Genomic DNA, 16,741 nt, shown 5'->3' on the forward strand with positions numbered 1-16,741 from the left:
TCGCACATAATTAATTTATATTTAAATTTTCATTTATGTAATTATTATAAATTACAATATAACCAAGTATATTATATAATTAATAATTTTATTAATTTTACATGAAAGCTAATGTCATTAATTTTGATAATCTGTTATATATTTGGCATTAGCTTTTAAGAAAAAATTGCTTTTACAAATATAGTAGAACGGCATATAAATCCATTTGTTTCTAAATGTATGCTTAGAATTCCTTGAACCTAACTAATCTATAAAGTATTTTTATCAACAAAAACAATTTTGTTATTTTTATTACCCATTGTTTCGATAAATTTATATTGGAAATATAGTATATTCAAAATTGTACAATAAATAAAAAGGCAGTGGAAATAAAAATAAAAATCTTAGTTATTTAAGTAGTTAATCTTAAAAATCCTCTAGTAATACAGTAATACGGATGATGCTCAGTCTGAATTCATCCCAACTATCAAAACTCTATTGAATTTATATAGGCTTATCATTAATCAAACATTTTCCCTCCTATTTTTTTATAGAAAAAATGGGTATACAAATTCTACATTATAAATATCTTGTCCAAAATATCTTTGTCTTGATAAACTACCTAAAATTATACAGTACAAAATTTTTACCCATTCAAAATGTTAATTTTAATTTATTTACATATTAATATTGAGATAAATTATTTATATACATAATATACTATACATTTTTATACTAATGGTTAATAATAGTGTAAAAGAAAAATTACAAATTAAAATATTATAATATTCAAAAAAATTAAAATCCAAGGATTTTTCAATATTAAAATATTGAAAACAGATTATTTGAGTGATGTAAGCATATTGTTGTTTTATGATTTTTATTTTATGTATTTTTCAACAATACATCATTATTTAAACTATGCATTAAATTTTCAATTATCCATAGATTGCAGTGTTGTATGATATTAAATCTGGAAAAACAGGGCAATACAATCTCAATGCGATAAAATATTGTTAAAAATTTCAATCGCAAATAGTGTTTATAAAAAACAATTTACTAAATTTGTTAATATCAATTTTCTTTGAATACTATTTAATATTAAATAATAAAATTTTACAATAACATAACAAGCATTTTTGTTTTAATTTGTAATTTACGAATTAACCAAGAAATTTGCTTATTTTCAATTGTTGAGCTACTCTATTCCGCAGATAATCGAAAACGAGAGTTAAGCGTATTATGAAGTTTCAAATACTCTTTAATTCTACCATAATAATTTATATATTGACTTATTTTCTTTTGTTTGAGTACTTAATAAAACAAATAACAATTGAAAGTGTATACCTAAAAATCATAATACTGATAGGTGCCTAATTAATCATATTTATTATTATTTATGATTATTAACCAATAAAAATTAATTTTCTATATAAATATATACATTTATAGAACTGTTTTTTTAATTTACAAAATGTGTAATAGATACTTAAAATGACACTGTTTTTCATCATAAAGTTTATGACATAAACAATAATTATAATAAAACTATATTTGTTAAAAAAATTAAATGAATCATAATAAAAAATTATTTGAATATCTAATATCTAATATCTAATATCTACATACTCATACCACATACTCTAGATTGAATAAACATGAATTTGACATTATGACATTATATCTATTTAAAATAAACTATTAGAAAAAAAAACATAATTATGCTTCAAATTCTAAGACACATAAATATATAATTTTATGATTTATGTAGTTATTTTGGGTCTTATTATTCAAATAAGTTTTCTGATAATTATTAGTAATAAGTAATGTTATATGTTTTTTATTGTCAAGTATTATTAAATTTTATATTCAATTCAAATATATTTGATGATGTTATTTTTTGTTTTGTCTTAATGTTTCTTATTTTGTAGAGAAATCTTGTATTTTATAGATTACCTATAGTTATAGTTATGTAAATCATTTCAATTTATATTTTATAGTAATAATAGTTATGTGTTTTAAGTTCCCCCATATTGTTATATTAATTCCAAATATTTACAAATATTTTGGAAATTAATTATAACTATCTAGAATCTATTTTTCGTATTTCGTTATTTGAAATCTGACTTGAAAAAAATTATATAGGTATTGACGGTATTGTGTATATCGAAATCTGGATCTAGACTTTAAATTTATAAATGAATTGATAAATAATTGTATTTAAATGAAGTAAAATTGAATTAATTCCACATTACTATATAGTCTATACTCTTATCTCTATAATAAATTGAGATATTGGCTCAAGAATTAAATGTTCTGATTTTTGAGAATCCCCGAGAACTGGCATATTAATAAATGAAGTGTAACTGTAGGTACTAGGTTAAAATATATTTTAATAATAAAAAATAATTTATTAGCCATTAAGTAATAATAGTAAAATATTTAGTTTATAAGCCACATTTATGTAATATAAATTATATATTTCATAGATCACGTACATACATACAAATTAAACATTGAAGATTTAATGTTTAAGAATATATTTTCATTATATTTAATTAATAAAAAGATGGTTATTATATTTTGAAATACATGGGGGGGGGAGGGTAAATGAATATTAACATATTTTGATCACAATATTAACACATTTTGATAATTTAACTTCATTCAATTTTATACTTTACTATTACTATTGTTTAAAGTTTAAACCCGAGCTTTTTTGCGCTAGTAACAACAAACATGTCCACGAGATACGGTGTTTGTCGTCACCCAGCTGTTGTGCTAACGCTGGCATTGCGTCTGCGCAAAACTTTTATTGATTGGCGTCTCCGACCACCGATTCTCCGGCGAGAGGCGGCCGTTTCTGTTTTTACGCTACTGATCGTCCAGAACTCTTTAGCGTGACGCCGAGCCTATTTTTTATAACTCATCCACATGGTTTTGTATGCGACGTTTGTGTGCGGATCGTGCCTTTCTATTCAGCTCGTCATTATTCGCGTAAATGCGTAGGTACACTCCGGCTCCGCGTTGGTTGTTCAAGTGCACCACTTCATTCACTTGTCACACCTTTCGCGTGGCGCGTACCAACCGGGCTGGTACTCCACGTGTGTGGGTCTGGGGTGCCATCATGGTGCCATACACCACCTGTCGTACTATCCGTGTATTATATTAGTCCGTTATATACGTATATACGTGACGAAAGTGTCAAGTGGTATCGTTATTTTTATATAGTGCTGTGAATTTAATGCACTAAAAACTTTGAAAAATGCATTTAAAATGTTAAAAATTATAGTATAAAATGCACTTGGTTTTTAATTTAATTTTTGTATGTATATTGATATTACTATATTAAGTATATTAATATACTATATAATGCTTAAAGATGCATTTACTAATAATAAAAAAAAAAGGGCAAGTGGATATCGCTCTGCTGTATACTAGAGTTGGAGATGAGTAGGTCACTATAATGAATATGTTAAATTTGAATGCAATAACAGTTACTAGCTAGGTATCACAATCATTGTACACGAAAAACAATTCTGAACGGAGATGATTTGTCAGCCTAGGATAATTAGTAGGATATATTATATTATTACAATATTACCTATATATAAATTGTAATATATCGTTAAAATTGTTTCTATATTGACGATGGAATTTTTTTTTACAGTTATTTAAAGAAAATATTATGGTGAACCTCGGTTTGGGTTTTTTAACCTTAGATATAAACTACACAAATTTTACGAATTTTCAACTTCAAAATTCTTTTCAAGTTTTCGTGATTTTGATATTTTTCATAAACATTTGAACTTTAAATGCTTATAAACAAAAATTGTAACTAACGATTTTTCATTTTTTTTTTTTTTTTACTACAATAAGAACAACTTATAATAAACCTTGTAATAAATTTTAAAGATTTTTTGGAAAGCCAAATTTTTTTTTATTGGTATTTCAAAAAAAAAAAATTTAGGAAAATTGAAAATTTAATCGTAAATAAATAATGCTAATATAAACTTGGTGAAAGTATCAATTATTTACAATGATTCGTTTTTGAGTCACAGCAAAATCAAAAAATCGATTTTGTACCATGCATTTTAATCATACATAAAAATTCCCGTTTTCCGTTACTTTTTCATGGTTTTTCCTGACGTTTTTGATAACTATTGGAAATTTTTTACTTATGACCTCCAAGATGAATTTTCCTTTTCAAAGCGGTGCAAAAGTCAAAAATCAAAACATTATTTCTACTCCAAAACGTGATGACAGACACGAATAAAAACACACACACATCATTGTAAAATCAATGTATTCATTATTGTTCAGAATCTAAAAAAAAAAATAACCTAAAAAATTAATAACGTCGAAAAATGCTAAATAAAAGTCTTATGAATGGATTTTTTATTGTATAATACAAAACTACAATCCACAATCGCTCCCTCCCCCAAAAAATACACTTTCCAACAAATTCACAGTCATTATATATATATCTTTATTGTTATATCATATATTTGCATATCTTTTGTGTATTATTTAAAAATTATTATTCAACTATCCAAATTTCAAAAAGACATTTTTGGCAGTTACACATCGTATGTTATACTGTGATAGCTTAATTAATGGTATCTACTATAATAATTATATATTATATTATTATCCACTCCCATATATTTCGTGAGTCGTCCAGTAAACTTCCCAAGCAAGTGCTGGCGGCGTTATAATACGTATGTTTATTAGTATGGAACGGATTTAAATGCTCTAAAGACAAGAAAAATGCCTTAAAAAGAACAATTTAATGCACTCATAACGTTATGACAGACATTTTTTTTTAAATGTTATTAAAACTATTTTTAACCTTGAAAAATTGTTTATTCTTATTAATTAATCGTTTAATTTCATTTATGTTTATAAATTAAATACCCAAGTGACTACAATAATTTCATTAAACAAACCGTATTATAGGTGGCGACGGTATTATATTTATCTGATCAGTAAAAACATAACAAATAAAAAAAATAGAAGTACGACAAGGCAAAATAAAATTATAAAATATTTAATTTTATTCTTTTAGAACGAATTTTAACTAAACTTTTATAAAATTTTATCCATTCTTGATTTTTATATAAAATGACTTCAAAACTTAAAAAATACATTATAAATGTAAAAAAAAAAAAATGCAAATAATGCAAAATAAAAGTTACACTTTTTAATTTCTTGATGTACAAAATGAAATTTGTGCTTGAAAAGTAATGTTTTTGGATATTCAAAACAAATAACAAAATGCAATTTACATTTAAATCCGTTCCTTATTTATTAGGTAGTATTTTGGTAAATATAACTAAAATTTAATAATTACATACCTAATAGTGTTGAAGTAATAGTAATAATATATTAGTCTTGTCATACAAACTAAAATTAAATAATGATTACATATTAATTATTAGTAATACGTTATGAAGAAAAAGAGTTATTTTATTTTATTATCTTTTTATTAGTGTTATGTTATTATAGTGCCATGCTTATTTTAAATCTATGGAATCAATGTCAAGAAGCTTTTGGATATTTTCAAATATTAAGGGTCCATAGCAAAATTAAAATGAGAACATTTGTAAGTACTGTAATTGTATTAATTTGAGCCTGGTGCCCTGGTTTATCCAACGTATTATACAGCATTCAAATACGCTATCGACTATTGCAAACTTGACAAAGTGTCAATATATTATTAGGTATAGTATTATAGTAAATATTAATACATTATACAAAATTATTTTGTTATGAACGTTACAACAACGCATAAACGGGAAGTAGCGCGAAAAGCGCTAAAACCACTGTAGTAAGTACACTAGTACGGCATATTGATTTGAAAATAGATGATTTGGTGACTGTTGTTATCGTAAAACTGCAGTAAGTACCTACTCAATAGTCAGTTTTGATTTAAGAATACAGTAGAAGTCGCTTATTAGGAACGCGTATAATTGATACAATCACGTTATTGAAATAAAATGTCCCGAAATGAATGGACCGGCCGTATAATAGAATATTGAAAATAAATAAGAATATTGAAATATCATATCGGTTATTGGAAGCAATTAGACTTGAGGCAGTTGACATATACGTACACGGGTTATCCCGACGAGAACGAACGTACCTTAATCTTATATTTGATATCGTTACGTTTATTTTTACTGTACTTTATCGGAAGAACAGTACCTATATTAAAATGCTCTTTCATGTACATATCGTCTGTAGTTCAGCTTCGGTGTGCTTCGTTTTATTATTTTAAATAATATAGTTAAATAGTAAAATATATTCATATGTATATACTTTTTTAAATTATATTTTACATAGTTAATAATACATTGTATATTTTTTTAATTACATATGTATTAGTTTAATATATATTTTTAATTTTTTTTTCATAATAAAAATTAAACCAATCGCTCATTAGAAACAATAGGTTAATTGACACATTAGTCACCTTGGTACCAAGTGTTCCTTATAAGCGGCTTCTACTGTATTATAATAGAAACTTTTGTATACATGTATTGTGTATACAATATGTATAATATGTATACATGTATTATGTCACTGAAGTCCAAAATCAAAACCAAATAAATAACCAGTTATAAATAAAATATTGCACCGCGAAAGCCGTGATCACTATAATTTCATTAAAATAAAAATTGAAAATTGTCAATGGAAAAAAGATTTATGTTCATGGTAAATACAATAACGACCTTTCTTAGTAACTTGTATGAACAATATTTTATTGACAATTAATTATAAATAGAAAATTTGATAACTTTTTTGTGAACGGGGGGAGGATTTCCCTTATTGTCCCCCCTTGTATCCATCTTCAAGTCCAAACAAACCACACAAATTAAAAATAATTATTTAGGATCTTATATTTTGAATACAAGGAAAAAAATTGTGAAAAATACTATACAATGATTTTATAAAAAAATAAATCAATTCAAAATTTAAAAATGCGATAAATAAATTAATTCAAATTTTAAAAGAGAATTGATTGATACGTTATTAAAATTTCTTATTAAAAAATCTATATTTCACGAATTCAAGAAATATTTGAATTCCTAGTAATCAGTGTTAATTGTTGTAGCAATTAGTTAATTCGACGCCGGCGTTTTCGTGAGTATGATAAATTATTAATTAAGTGACGCGTAGTCCGTGTGTACCTTCTAACGATTACTCGCATCGGTCGCAAGTGATACAAAATATGCGCGCGCGTGCAATAACTCGATCAAATTAATATCGGAAATGGATTTATGAAAGTAAAAAATATTAGCTATAAATATTGTATTATGCTTAACAAACGAATCAGGTAATTTAAGTAGTTTGATTTTTAAATAAGCGAAAATATGTTTGAGTTTATAAACAAGGTCACATTGCATCAGCCCGAGTAGTTTTTCAACCAAAAAAAAGATATTTTTTACCATAATTGACGTCTGACATTTCGTGAATTTGGACATCTTGTTGTGTGAACTATCTGTGGCCGGAGTCGTTCGGCTGGGGTTGGCAACAATGCAGGTCGTTCCCTGCAAAGTTGTGCTTGCACAAGCCGAGGGGACGCGATCCTATACGAGTGGTCCCGAATCTACCCTTGTCAAAGCCATTACCACCACCACCCATATCATCACACACCTAGAAAATGTATTACTATACACTATACAGTATACAAGAATATTATGTAACACGATATACGATTTGCTCTCATCTCTCACCCCCATAAACCGTGCCCATCGTCCGCAGTGATCGAACAGTAATCGTCCTACCTACATCATCGATGCTACCGCACGAGTGCACATCTGCCACTACGAGGTAAGTGTCAATATAAATAGTACTGGAAATTTTTATATCAAAGAATAAATCACTAAGTATCTACACGCACCGACTTTTTGAATTTTTTTTTTTTTCATAAGTAAATTGTGATATAATAATGGTTCATCGACAATTATCGGATTTTAAAAAGCCTTTTGGAATGATTATGAGTCATAGAGCTGCTAAAGGTACCTATAACTCCATAATTGTTTGAAACTGTCTATGACAACCAACAAGACAAATTTAATGTATATTGTTATTGTTGTCATTGTTTAGTGCACAAAATATGGAACGTATATAATATATTTATTTATAAAATAGTAATCAATACTTAACAATAATAATATTAAAATAAAATTAGTTAAAAGTAGTCAGGAATTAAAGAATACCGAATAAGAAATATTTGCACGATTACCATTTTTTAAATCAACTAGTTGATTACACAAATTTGTTAAATAATTACCTAAACGTAAATTATATTTTCTACTGATATAATTTAAAAATTATAATCGTATAAAATGTTTCTTTTTCTATTCTTCTTCTCTTTTCTCGCATTCGATGTTTTGTTGCTTTTAAACTAGCCATTCCTCTATTAGGTATTTTACAGACATGACTTAAGGAAATTCCATTTTTTAATTCTGTAATTTAATGTAAATATTAATTTTTTGGTTACATATATATTAGGGTTATCATCAGTAATAATTTGGTATGAAAATTGAAAATTTGGACATGAATAATTATTGAATAATATATCAAAAATTATAAATAAATAACATTTTATTTATGTTTTTTAAATAAGCATTAAATCTGTATAAGCAGGGCCGTTCCTAAAAATTGCGGGGCCTATTTTTTTACAAATTAATAAACTATAATATATGGTTTTGATATAAAATTTAACTGTGTCTTCGTCACATTTCGTTACCTCACCATTGATTATACTATCAATTTTTTTCAATGTAGAATATCCACTATTTTTTGACATAACATTTGTAAGTTTAGATCAAGTGAAATCTATACCTGGCCAAATTTATCACTAGAAAATCTTATATTTTTTGTAATTTTTCGATAACTAATCGATATGTACATTATAATGGGTTATTTTCGATTATCGTAAATATGACTATTTTAATGAATAAAGATATAACTTTAATGATTATTATTATTATTAAAGAATATGCAGCATTTATGCAACCATTCAGAAAACCAGTGATATGAAAGTAATATGCATTTTTATTCAAATATACAAAAATATGTAGAAATAAAAATTAACCGTATAGAATCTATACATAACGAAACGTTAATGTTTGTCATCAAAAGTATTCTAAATGAATTATAAAAGAATATGCATTTGCATATTATATTACCGGGCTCTAATAGTAATCAATAATCATTACTAGTTAGTAGTTGATAAAAAATATAAGTAAAATTAATAATATATATTTATATAATTATTAACTATTAATAACGAATAATAGTTAGTTAATATTGTAAAAAAATAATTATTTAAATAAGTCTGTCAAATATTATAAAGTTACAATTGATTTGTAATATTAGCCCGCAGTAGATAATAGATAGTAGATACAAACAGTAGATAGTTTGTCTTGTGATAATATTTAATAAAACACAACTTTTTTTTCAAATTTTTAACTTTTTAATTTTTTAATTTCTTTTATATGAATTTTATGATTTTATTACTAATTTTTATGATATGTCGATTAACTTTGTATTAATAAAATATTAACTAAAATATATAAGATAATGTAATTTACATATCTTTTTACTCATTTTATGTTTTATTGTGGGTTTTATAATATACCTACATTTTTAAAAAAGACAAAGTAATTTCGTTATACTACATGCAGCCATAAAAATTATAAAAATATTTAATTCTTACTTTAATAAACAAAAATGGATATTTTGTAGCTACTTATAAATCTTTATTTTGTTGTTATATCTATATATTGTGCACAACTAATTTAATGAGCACAAGTTAATTTTGACAGGTACGCCGTTAAAACCGGTTGAGCATGTGCCGATAACTCGAAACAGAGTTCCGGAATACGGTAGTTTTGACTTTTGTGAATCGGTTGTTCGGTAACTTGCTGTGGTCACATAAAGCTGATCTAAGTTTGGGCCACCAAAAGTGGCGGATGTGATCTGATAGGCAGGAAATTCGATAGTCGTCAACACTGTGCTTGTGTTGGGATTAATTTTTATAATCTATTGCAAAAATAATAATCAAACATGTTTTAAAATTAATACTATAAATAAAATATTATCTTTTGAAAACTCACGTGATTACTATTGTAACATGCTACCCACAGATTACCGTCTGTATCGATAGTCATACCATCTGGATCACCGGTTATATTTTGGCATCTAAAATCAAAAATCACTCTTCCGTTGCCTGCAAAATAAAGATGCTCAATAAAATACTTATAATATTGTTTCATAAATTAATAAAATCTAATATTACAACGACTATAGGGGATATTTACAGATATTTCCCGAAGCAAGATCAAAATTATACGCCTCGACCGCATACTTGTAAGTGTCTATGTAGTAGAACAGTTTATTGTCCAAACTCCACGCCATACCGTTGGAGATACTAATGTTCGACAACCTTTTAGTGACGGTGCCGTCAAAATCCACAGAGTATAGTGAGCCTCTACACTTATGGTAATTACCTGAGTTGTCATTTATCTCAGGTCCCATAGATCCTTGAAAAAATTAACCGGCTTAAAACATCAATGCTCCACGGCCTAACCTTCACCTTTACAACAACCCTCTGAGTACTTACCTACCCACAGACGACCGGAGGCGTCAGCTTTTGCATCGTTTAAACGGTTACCCGGAGTTTTGTCAATTGTTTTTAAGTACCTGTACTCTGCCCTATTCGAACATCCGTCCCATCTTACTAAACCAATAGCAGGGCCTAAGCCAACCAAGAAAGTGTTACTTTGATTAGCCACTGGGATAATAAAACACAAGGGATCGCAGCAATCTGAGAAAGACATACAAACACTGTTTAATATATATATTAATTATATTACCGTAACGCATACAAAACTTACCTATTGTAGCGGTAGTATAACAGCTGGTTTCTGGATGGTATTTGTTAATTTTCTTTTTGTGTACGTCCACGAAATACAAGCTCTGAGTACATTGATGCCAGTGTGGACCTTCTCCAAGTTCCAAAGGTGGAGATACTCGTTGAATGTTGCAGTTTATCTAGCGATAAAAATATAATTGAAATTCTACTGTATGGTATTGGTATTGTTAATCTGTAATGGTTGTATGTTTCTTAAAAATTCTATTTAGAATCGTGACTTAAAACATTTGTTTAATTTTAGTGAGCACTGTTACATGAAAACTAAGGTAACCTATTTATTACTTACAACTATTAACGCATTCCTTAATAGACACTTAAAAAGAAATTAAATTAACAATTGTAATTAGTTTTTCTATAGATGTAAGATACATTTTCGACACTTATAGCATTCAGCTTATTTTTTTTTTAGCGGTAACATATTAGTAAATATTATGTATACTTGGCTTGACGGTGGTGAGCATTTCTTTGGACAACATGACTCCATTTTGTTGCTATAGGTATACTATAAAATACGTTATTAAAATTAGTTGATTATATGTTCTAACTGTGTTTTTAAATTTAAAATGCTAATTTAATAACCGATAAATAACTATACAGTCCGTTGCTATATAAATATATTCATTGTTTCATGGAATTAAATAAGCCGAATTATTTTCGATTATTTTTTTTTGTAAACCATATAATAAATATAAACCTACTTTTATCATCTCATATTATTATATTATAAATAATCGAAGTAAAGCTACCTCTTTTATAACAACTAGGCTTGGATTTATATGTAATAAAAAAACCAAAAATATGTACATAATTATATATGTAATTAAAATGGCCAAAATATGTAGTATAAAATAAAAAACATGTAATAAGAAAATTTAAAATTATGTTAACGTGTAAAAATAAAAATAAAATTTTAAATAATTTAAGAATAATTTACAATTAATTGTTTTTAATTTAAAATCAATGTAATTTAAAAAATATAAAATATAAAGATATTTCCATAACCACGCGAATTCAAATACTGACACTGTTGAAAATTCGCAAATATATTTTGTCTAATAATTGTTGAATATAAAGTATAATCGAAGATCATTAATGAACAGAAACAAATAAGATAAACTATAATCAAGTTATTGATATTTAACTAATATTTTCATATACTTGTTTTCTATATGCAATATGCATTATACAATTACAAATTTTATGAGTAATATTATAGAAGTATAAATGTATGATACTACTAAGCCACCAAAATTGTCAAAATTTACGAATTATGTAAAAAAAAAATGCAGACATTTTACAAATAATGTTAAAATATGTATTTACATACAAAGTTCAGTCTTAATAATAATGTTTATTTTCTACTCACCACTGACACAGCACAAATGTAGGTACTCGTCATACGAATTTTATTGTTTAAATTTTACTCTTTTATACATGCTACGTTCCAGCCCACCTAAAGATTAAATTTGACCAATAATTATACAGTTATACATATAATGTACATATGTCATATAGGTACAAAGATTGTATTTTGAACAACTGTGAATTTTATAGTATGGATTGAAAATTAAATTTCACCAATAACTAAAATAATACATACAAATCTAAACAGTACACTAAAAAAAAAAAAATCCTGATCATATTAAAAAATAACTAGGTTGGTATGATAATTCTCTTGCCATTATTCGTTTGTTTTGTCAAACCAATTAAATGTTTAATTGTTATTATGATAATAATATTCTGAATATCAATCTTATAGTATTAACAATAGTCTTGTTAAAATAATAACTACTATTTTCAAATGAAAATATTTTTATCGTCATAATCATAATTAATACAATTTTTAAATTAACAACTCAAAATTATTGTATCAATGAGTCTTATTAAAATTACAATAATCTTGTCAGTATAGTTTAGTTAGATTAAATAATAAAGGTTAACATAGGTAATATATTTTTTTAAGTATTTCAATTTTAATTATTAGTTATTACATAAACTAATCAACAAATCCAAAACACTGGTTACTTATTTTATATACATCTTCTTCTTATTATTATTATTCAACATTTTAACAGTCCATTATGGACCTGCGCTGCCACTTGTAAACCTCTCCATTTTTCTCTGTCCTAAGTTCTGTCTAATGTTATATTCTCATTTATCAGTCTTATATCCTTTTCTACGGTGTCTTTCCATCTTGTTCTTGGTTTTCCATGTGGATGTTTTTTATTTATGTTTCCTATCAGAACATTCTTTAATAAATCTCCATCAGCTCTCCACACATGTGCTAGCCACTCTTGACGTTTACATCTTATATAGGTGAGTATATTTGGTTTTTCATATAGGTCATATAGCTCTTCATTGTGTCTCTTTTCATGAATTCTTAGGTTGTCATTTTACACTGATCTACATATATTTCTTAGTATTTTTCTTTCCCATGTAGCAAGTTTTCTATTGTCGTCTTTTGTTGTGGACCAAGTCTTACACCCGTAGATTAGTGGTTACTACTGGCCTAAGGTAGCTTGCGTACAAAGTAATTTTTGATTTTCTTAAGATATCAGTTTTGATCTCATTAACTTGTTTATTATGTATGTGTGTATTATTATATACATACAACATTCAGGTATTTAATAAAACCAAATTTTTTTGATAACTTATTAGCCCGAAAAAAAAATCTATATTATGTATTAGTACATATATATAAATATAATATATAGAATTATATTATAATAATAATATAGAAAAAAGTGTATTCATAATCACTTAATATAATATTTTAGAAATTAATGAGATATCTGAAATTTGATTCCTTTTCAGTATAAATAATAAATAAATATTCAATTTTGTTAAGTAAAAAATTATTATCATAGAAAAAATACATATTAATAGTATTGTTAATAGTTACACTATTGAGTATGTTTTATTAAATTGTTATATTTTACTTAATTGTTGCCTTAACCTACTATTGAGTACTATTGTATGTTTTGTTTTGTTTAACTTATTTGAAATAATTACGCAATTTTACTTATTACCTATGGTCATATACTATTAGACCAATAACCTATGATTGTTTACTTAACCTTATTTTTAAATACTAACATTTCTCATTTAAATATATATTTCATTAAAAGTGTAATACAACAATACCTATATATATGTATTGAGGTTTATAGAATTAATAACATGGTTTTAAACGTATCATTTTTTACCCCAGATAGAATAGTTGTGACATCTATGGTAGGTCTATCAAACTCATTAACAACACATATGAAACAAAAATTAATAACTTCTTCACTTTAGGTACCACTTATATTAAAAGACTTATAATTTGAACTAAATTCATTCTATCTTATTTCTTTAACTAAAAATATATAAACCATAATTTCTGGTTGATTAATAAATATAATTTCACTGATTTTAAATAAATGTGATTTATATTTATTGCAATTTATGATTAGATAATATACTTCTTTGTATAATATGCCATTAAATTTTAACTTAGTATAACAAGTGTACTGTGATGGAATTAAATAAGAATAGTGTTAATTTCAGTGTTATTACTTATAATTCTATATTTATCTTTAAAAATAATGTTTTTTCTAATTCCATTACATTTTGAGCAAATTTAAACTGAAATTTTTGTGCCAAAGTCAAATATCCATTTTCTGGAAGTTGTGACTCTAGTTTACATAAATGTTTAATTCCTTATGTTTGTCATATATAGCGAAAATACCAGTAATAACTAAGAGGAATTGAATTTTTAATTATTGTTGGATAGTGTACTAAAATGTGAGTTTTGGTTTTAGGTTATCACTAAAAAGTATAACATACATAGAGATAAGTTGTAAAATTAATTGTTGAAGATGAGAAATTGCATTATCAGTAAATGTGTATGATAAAAGAATTTCTATAATTCTAAGCAATATTAGGAAAAGGATCCAAACCTCATCATTCTCCGGTATTAATTCTCCTATCACAAAAGGAAGAAAATAAACAAAAAAGTCATAACTTCTTTAGCTGACATTTTCAAATGTCCTTTTTTTTAATAAACAATTTTTACAGGAGGTGAAATATTTCCTATCTCTATTGGCCTATAATTAGCCAATCATGATGAAAAATAAAAAATAAAAGTTTTTCTTATTTCTTTTTCGCAAAATCTGTGTAGTCTCATATAATACATTATTGTGCTTCAAGTTGCTACTAAATAAAAAAAAATCTAGTAAAAATGAAGTCGACTAAAAGTAATCGAGGTTCAGGATGGGTGTATGATTGAAAAAAAAAGAAATTATTTTTTTTAATTTTAATTTTAGAGGGCGTACTCGTACTTAAGGGGGTCATTTGGGGAGGAGGCGCAGGGTATACTTTGGCTCCCCTATTTTTTTCCTAGTCTTATTGGCCTTGATTAAAATTTAGAATGCGTGACGGCGCACGGGCAATGCCCTATGGCCTATGAATACTATATAATGCGTAGGTATAATATAAAAATATATAATATAATATTATTATGTATCTATGTATATAGAAAGGTAATAAATAATAACGCATAATATTTATTATTTTTAGATTCTTATTAGATTATAAGTTCATGCTATACTTCTATAAGTTTTTTAAGTAAATAAACAATTTAAAAAAAACATCTTGATTTTTTTTAATACATAAAATTAAATACTATTATTTTAATTATTTAATTAGGCAATTAACCAAATTAGAAAAATCAAATTTAAAAAAGTTAAAATAAGCAATAAAAAAAAAATTTAAAAACTAACAACTTGAAAATCAAAATCATTTCAATGATATTTTAAAATTCAATCATGTATGATTTTTTAAATAAAAAATTAAAATCCTTTTTAAATTGACTAGAATTCTGGAATTGATTTTGAATTTTAGATTTTGAAATATTTGAAATCATGCCCTGCTACGAGTAAGTATAAATGCGGTACAATAAAATTTATCATAAATGTAGGTACCTATTTATAAATATATAATAGCCAAGTACGTACCTATCGGCGTATGTGGGTATTCCATTATACAATTATGCTTGTATTTCAGAATAATTCTATATTTCTAAAATTTCTATAATATCATTACAGACTACCTATGGATATACTTAGTACAATATTACATATATCTTCGATAGGTAACAAACGATTAAGTGATTTAATAGTCATAGCAATAGAAAAAGAAGATGGTAACAAAATAAATTTAGACGAAGAGTAGATAGATTTTCTAAAATAAAAACTATAGGCTAGAATAGCATAATTATTTTGTAGCGACTTACACACAATCCATATCTGTATTTACTATTTTGAAAAAAGAGGCCAGCTTAAATGTTGACACCCCTATTGTAAAACTCAAATGGCGCCACTGAGTCGTACTAAATTCGTTTGTAGGCATTATTCGCTCGTATCGACACCCGTCACCATCGCTACCAGACATGTCCCTAAAATCCTATCATACAGTTCGAACTTTTAAACACACTAGCATCCTAGCCAACTGCCGTTTTTCGTCACGGGTCGCGCGCTAAGATTACAAAATGCCGCCCCCCAAAAATTCACCGAAAATGTGGCTTTCGTCCGTACAACTTGTCAGTAGACGTATTTTGGTGCAACCGATCGGTAGTCCAATTGGCACTGGTAGCTAAAATTCCATCTATCCGTATCACATTTATGTGCGCACCATTCCGGTCCACGGTAAATTTTGTCCTCCGCCAGTACTGGTACGTATATGCCCTTTTACATGTCACAATAATACTATTTTATTATTTTTTTGTCATGATGACAAACCTATGTATCACCATCTGACTGACAATTTATTTTG

The 16,741-nt window shown here is 26.2% G+C and overlaps 1 protein-coding gene across 1 annotated transcript; it reads right to left on the reverse strand.

The window, feature by feature from the left end:
• Positions 1-9,786: 9,786 nt before the first annotated feature.
• On the reverse strand, positions 9,787-11,411 carry LOC113559902 (regucalcin-like). The gene is made up of 6 exons (XM_026965682.1): positions 11,367-11,411; positions 10,890-11,046; positions 10,616-10,819; positions 10,314-10,535; positions 10,110-10,222; positions 9,787-10,035 (listed from the first exon to the last, which is right to left on the reverse strand). Exons 1-6 carry the CDS (start codon positions 11,409-11,411, stop codon positions 9,787-9,789), a joined length of 990 nt encoding a protein of 329 aa, XP_026821483.1.
• Between the last annotated feature and the right edge of the window lie 5,330 nt (positions 11,412-16,741).

The sequence above is a fragment of the Rhopalosiphum maidis genome, chromosome 3 (assembly GCF_003676215.2).
Source record: "Rhopalosiphum maidis isolate BTI-1 chromosome 3, ASM367621v3, whole genome shotgun sequence".
In the NCBI taxonomy this organism is placed as follows: Eukaryota; Metazoa; Arthropoda; class Insecta; order Hemiptera; family Aphididae; genus Rhopalosiphum; species Rhopalosiphum maidis.

What these genes read in the sequence shown, in the direction of transcription:
- LOC113559902 (XM_026965682.1), bottom strand. Translation starts at nt 11,411, where the DNA reads ATGGAGTCATGTTGTCCAAAGAAATGCTCACCACCGTCAAGCCAA. An exon ending in TTATACTACCGCTACAATAG is followed by an intron (nt 10,820 to 10,889) that starts GTAAGTTTTGTA and finishes TGTCTTTCTCAG; the next exon opens with ATTGCTGCGATCCCTTGTGT. An exon ending in TCTTGCTTCGGGAAATATCT is followed by an intron (nt 10,223 to 10,313) that starts GTAAATATCCCC and finishes TTTATTTTGCAG; the next exon opens with GCAACGGAAGAGTGATTTTT.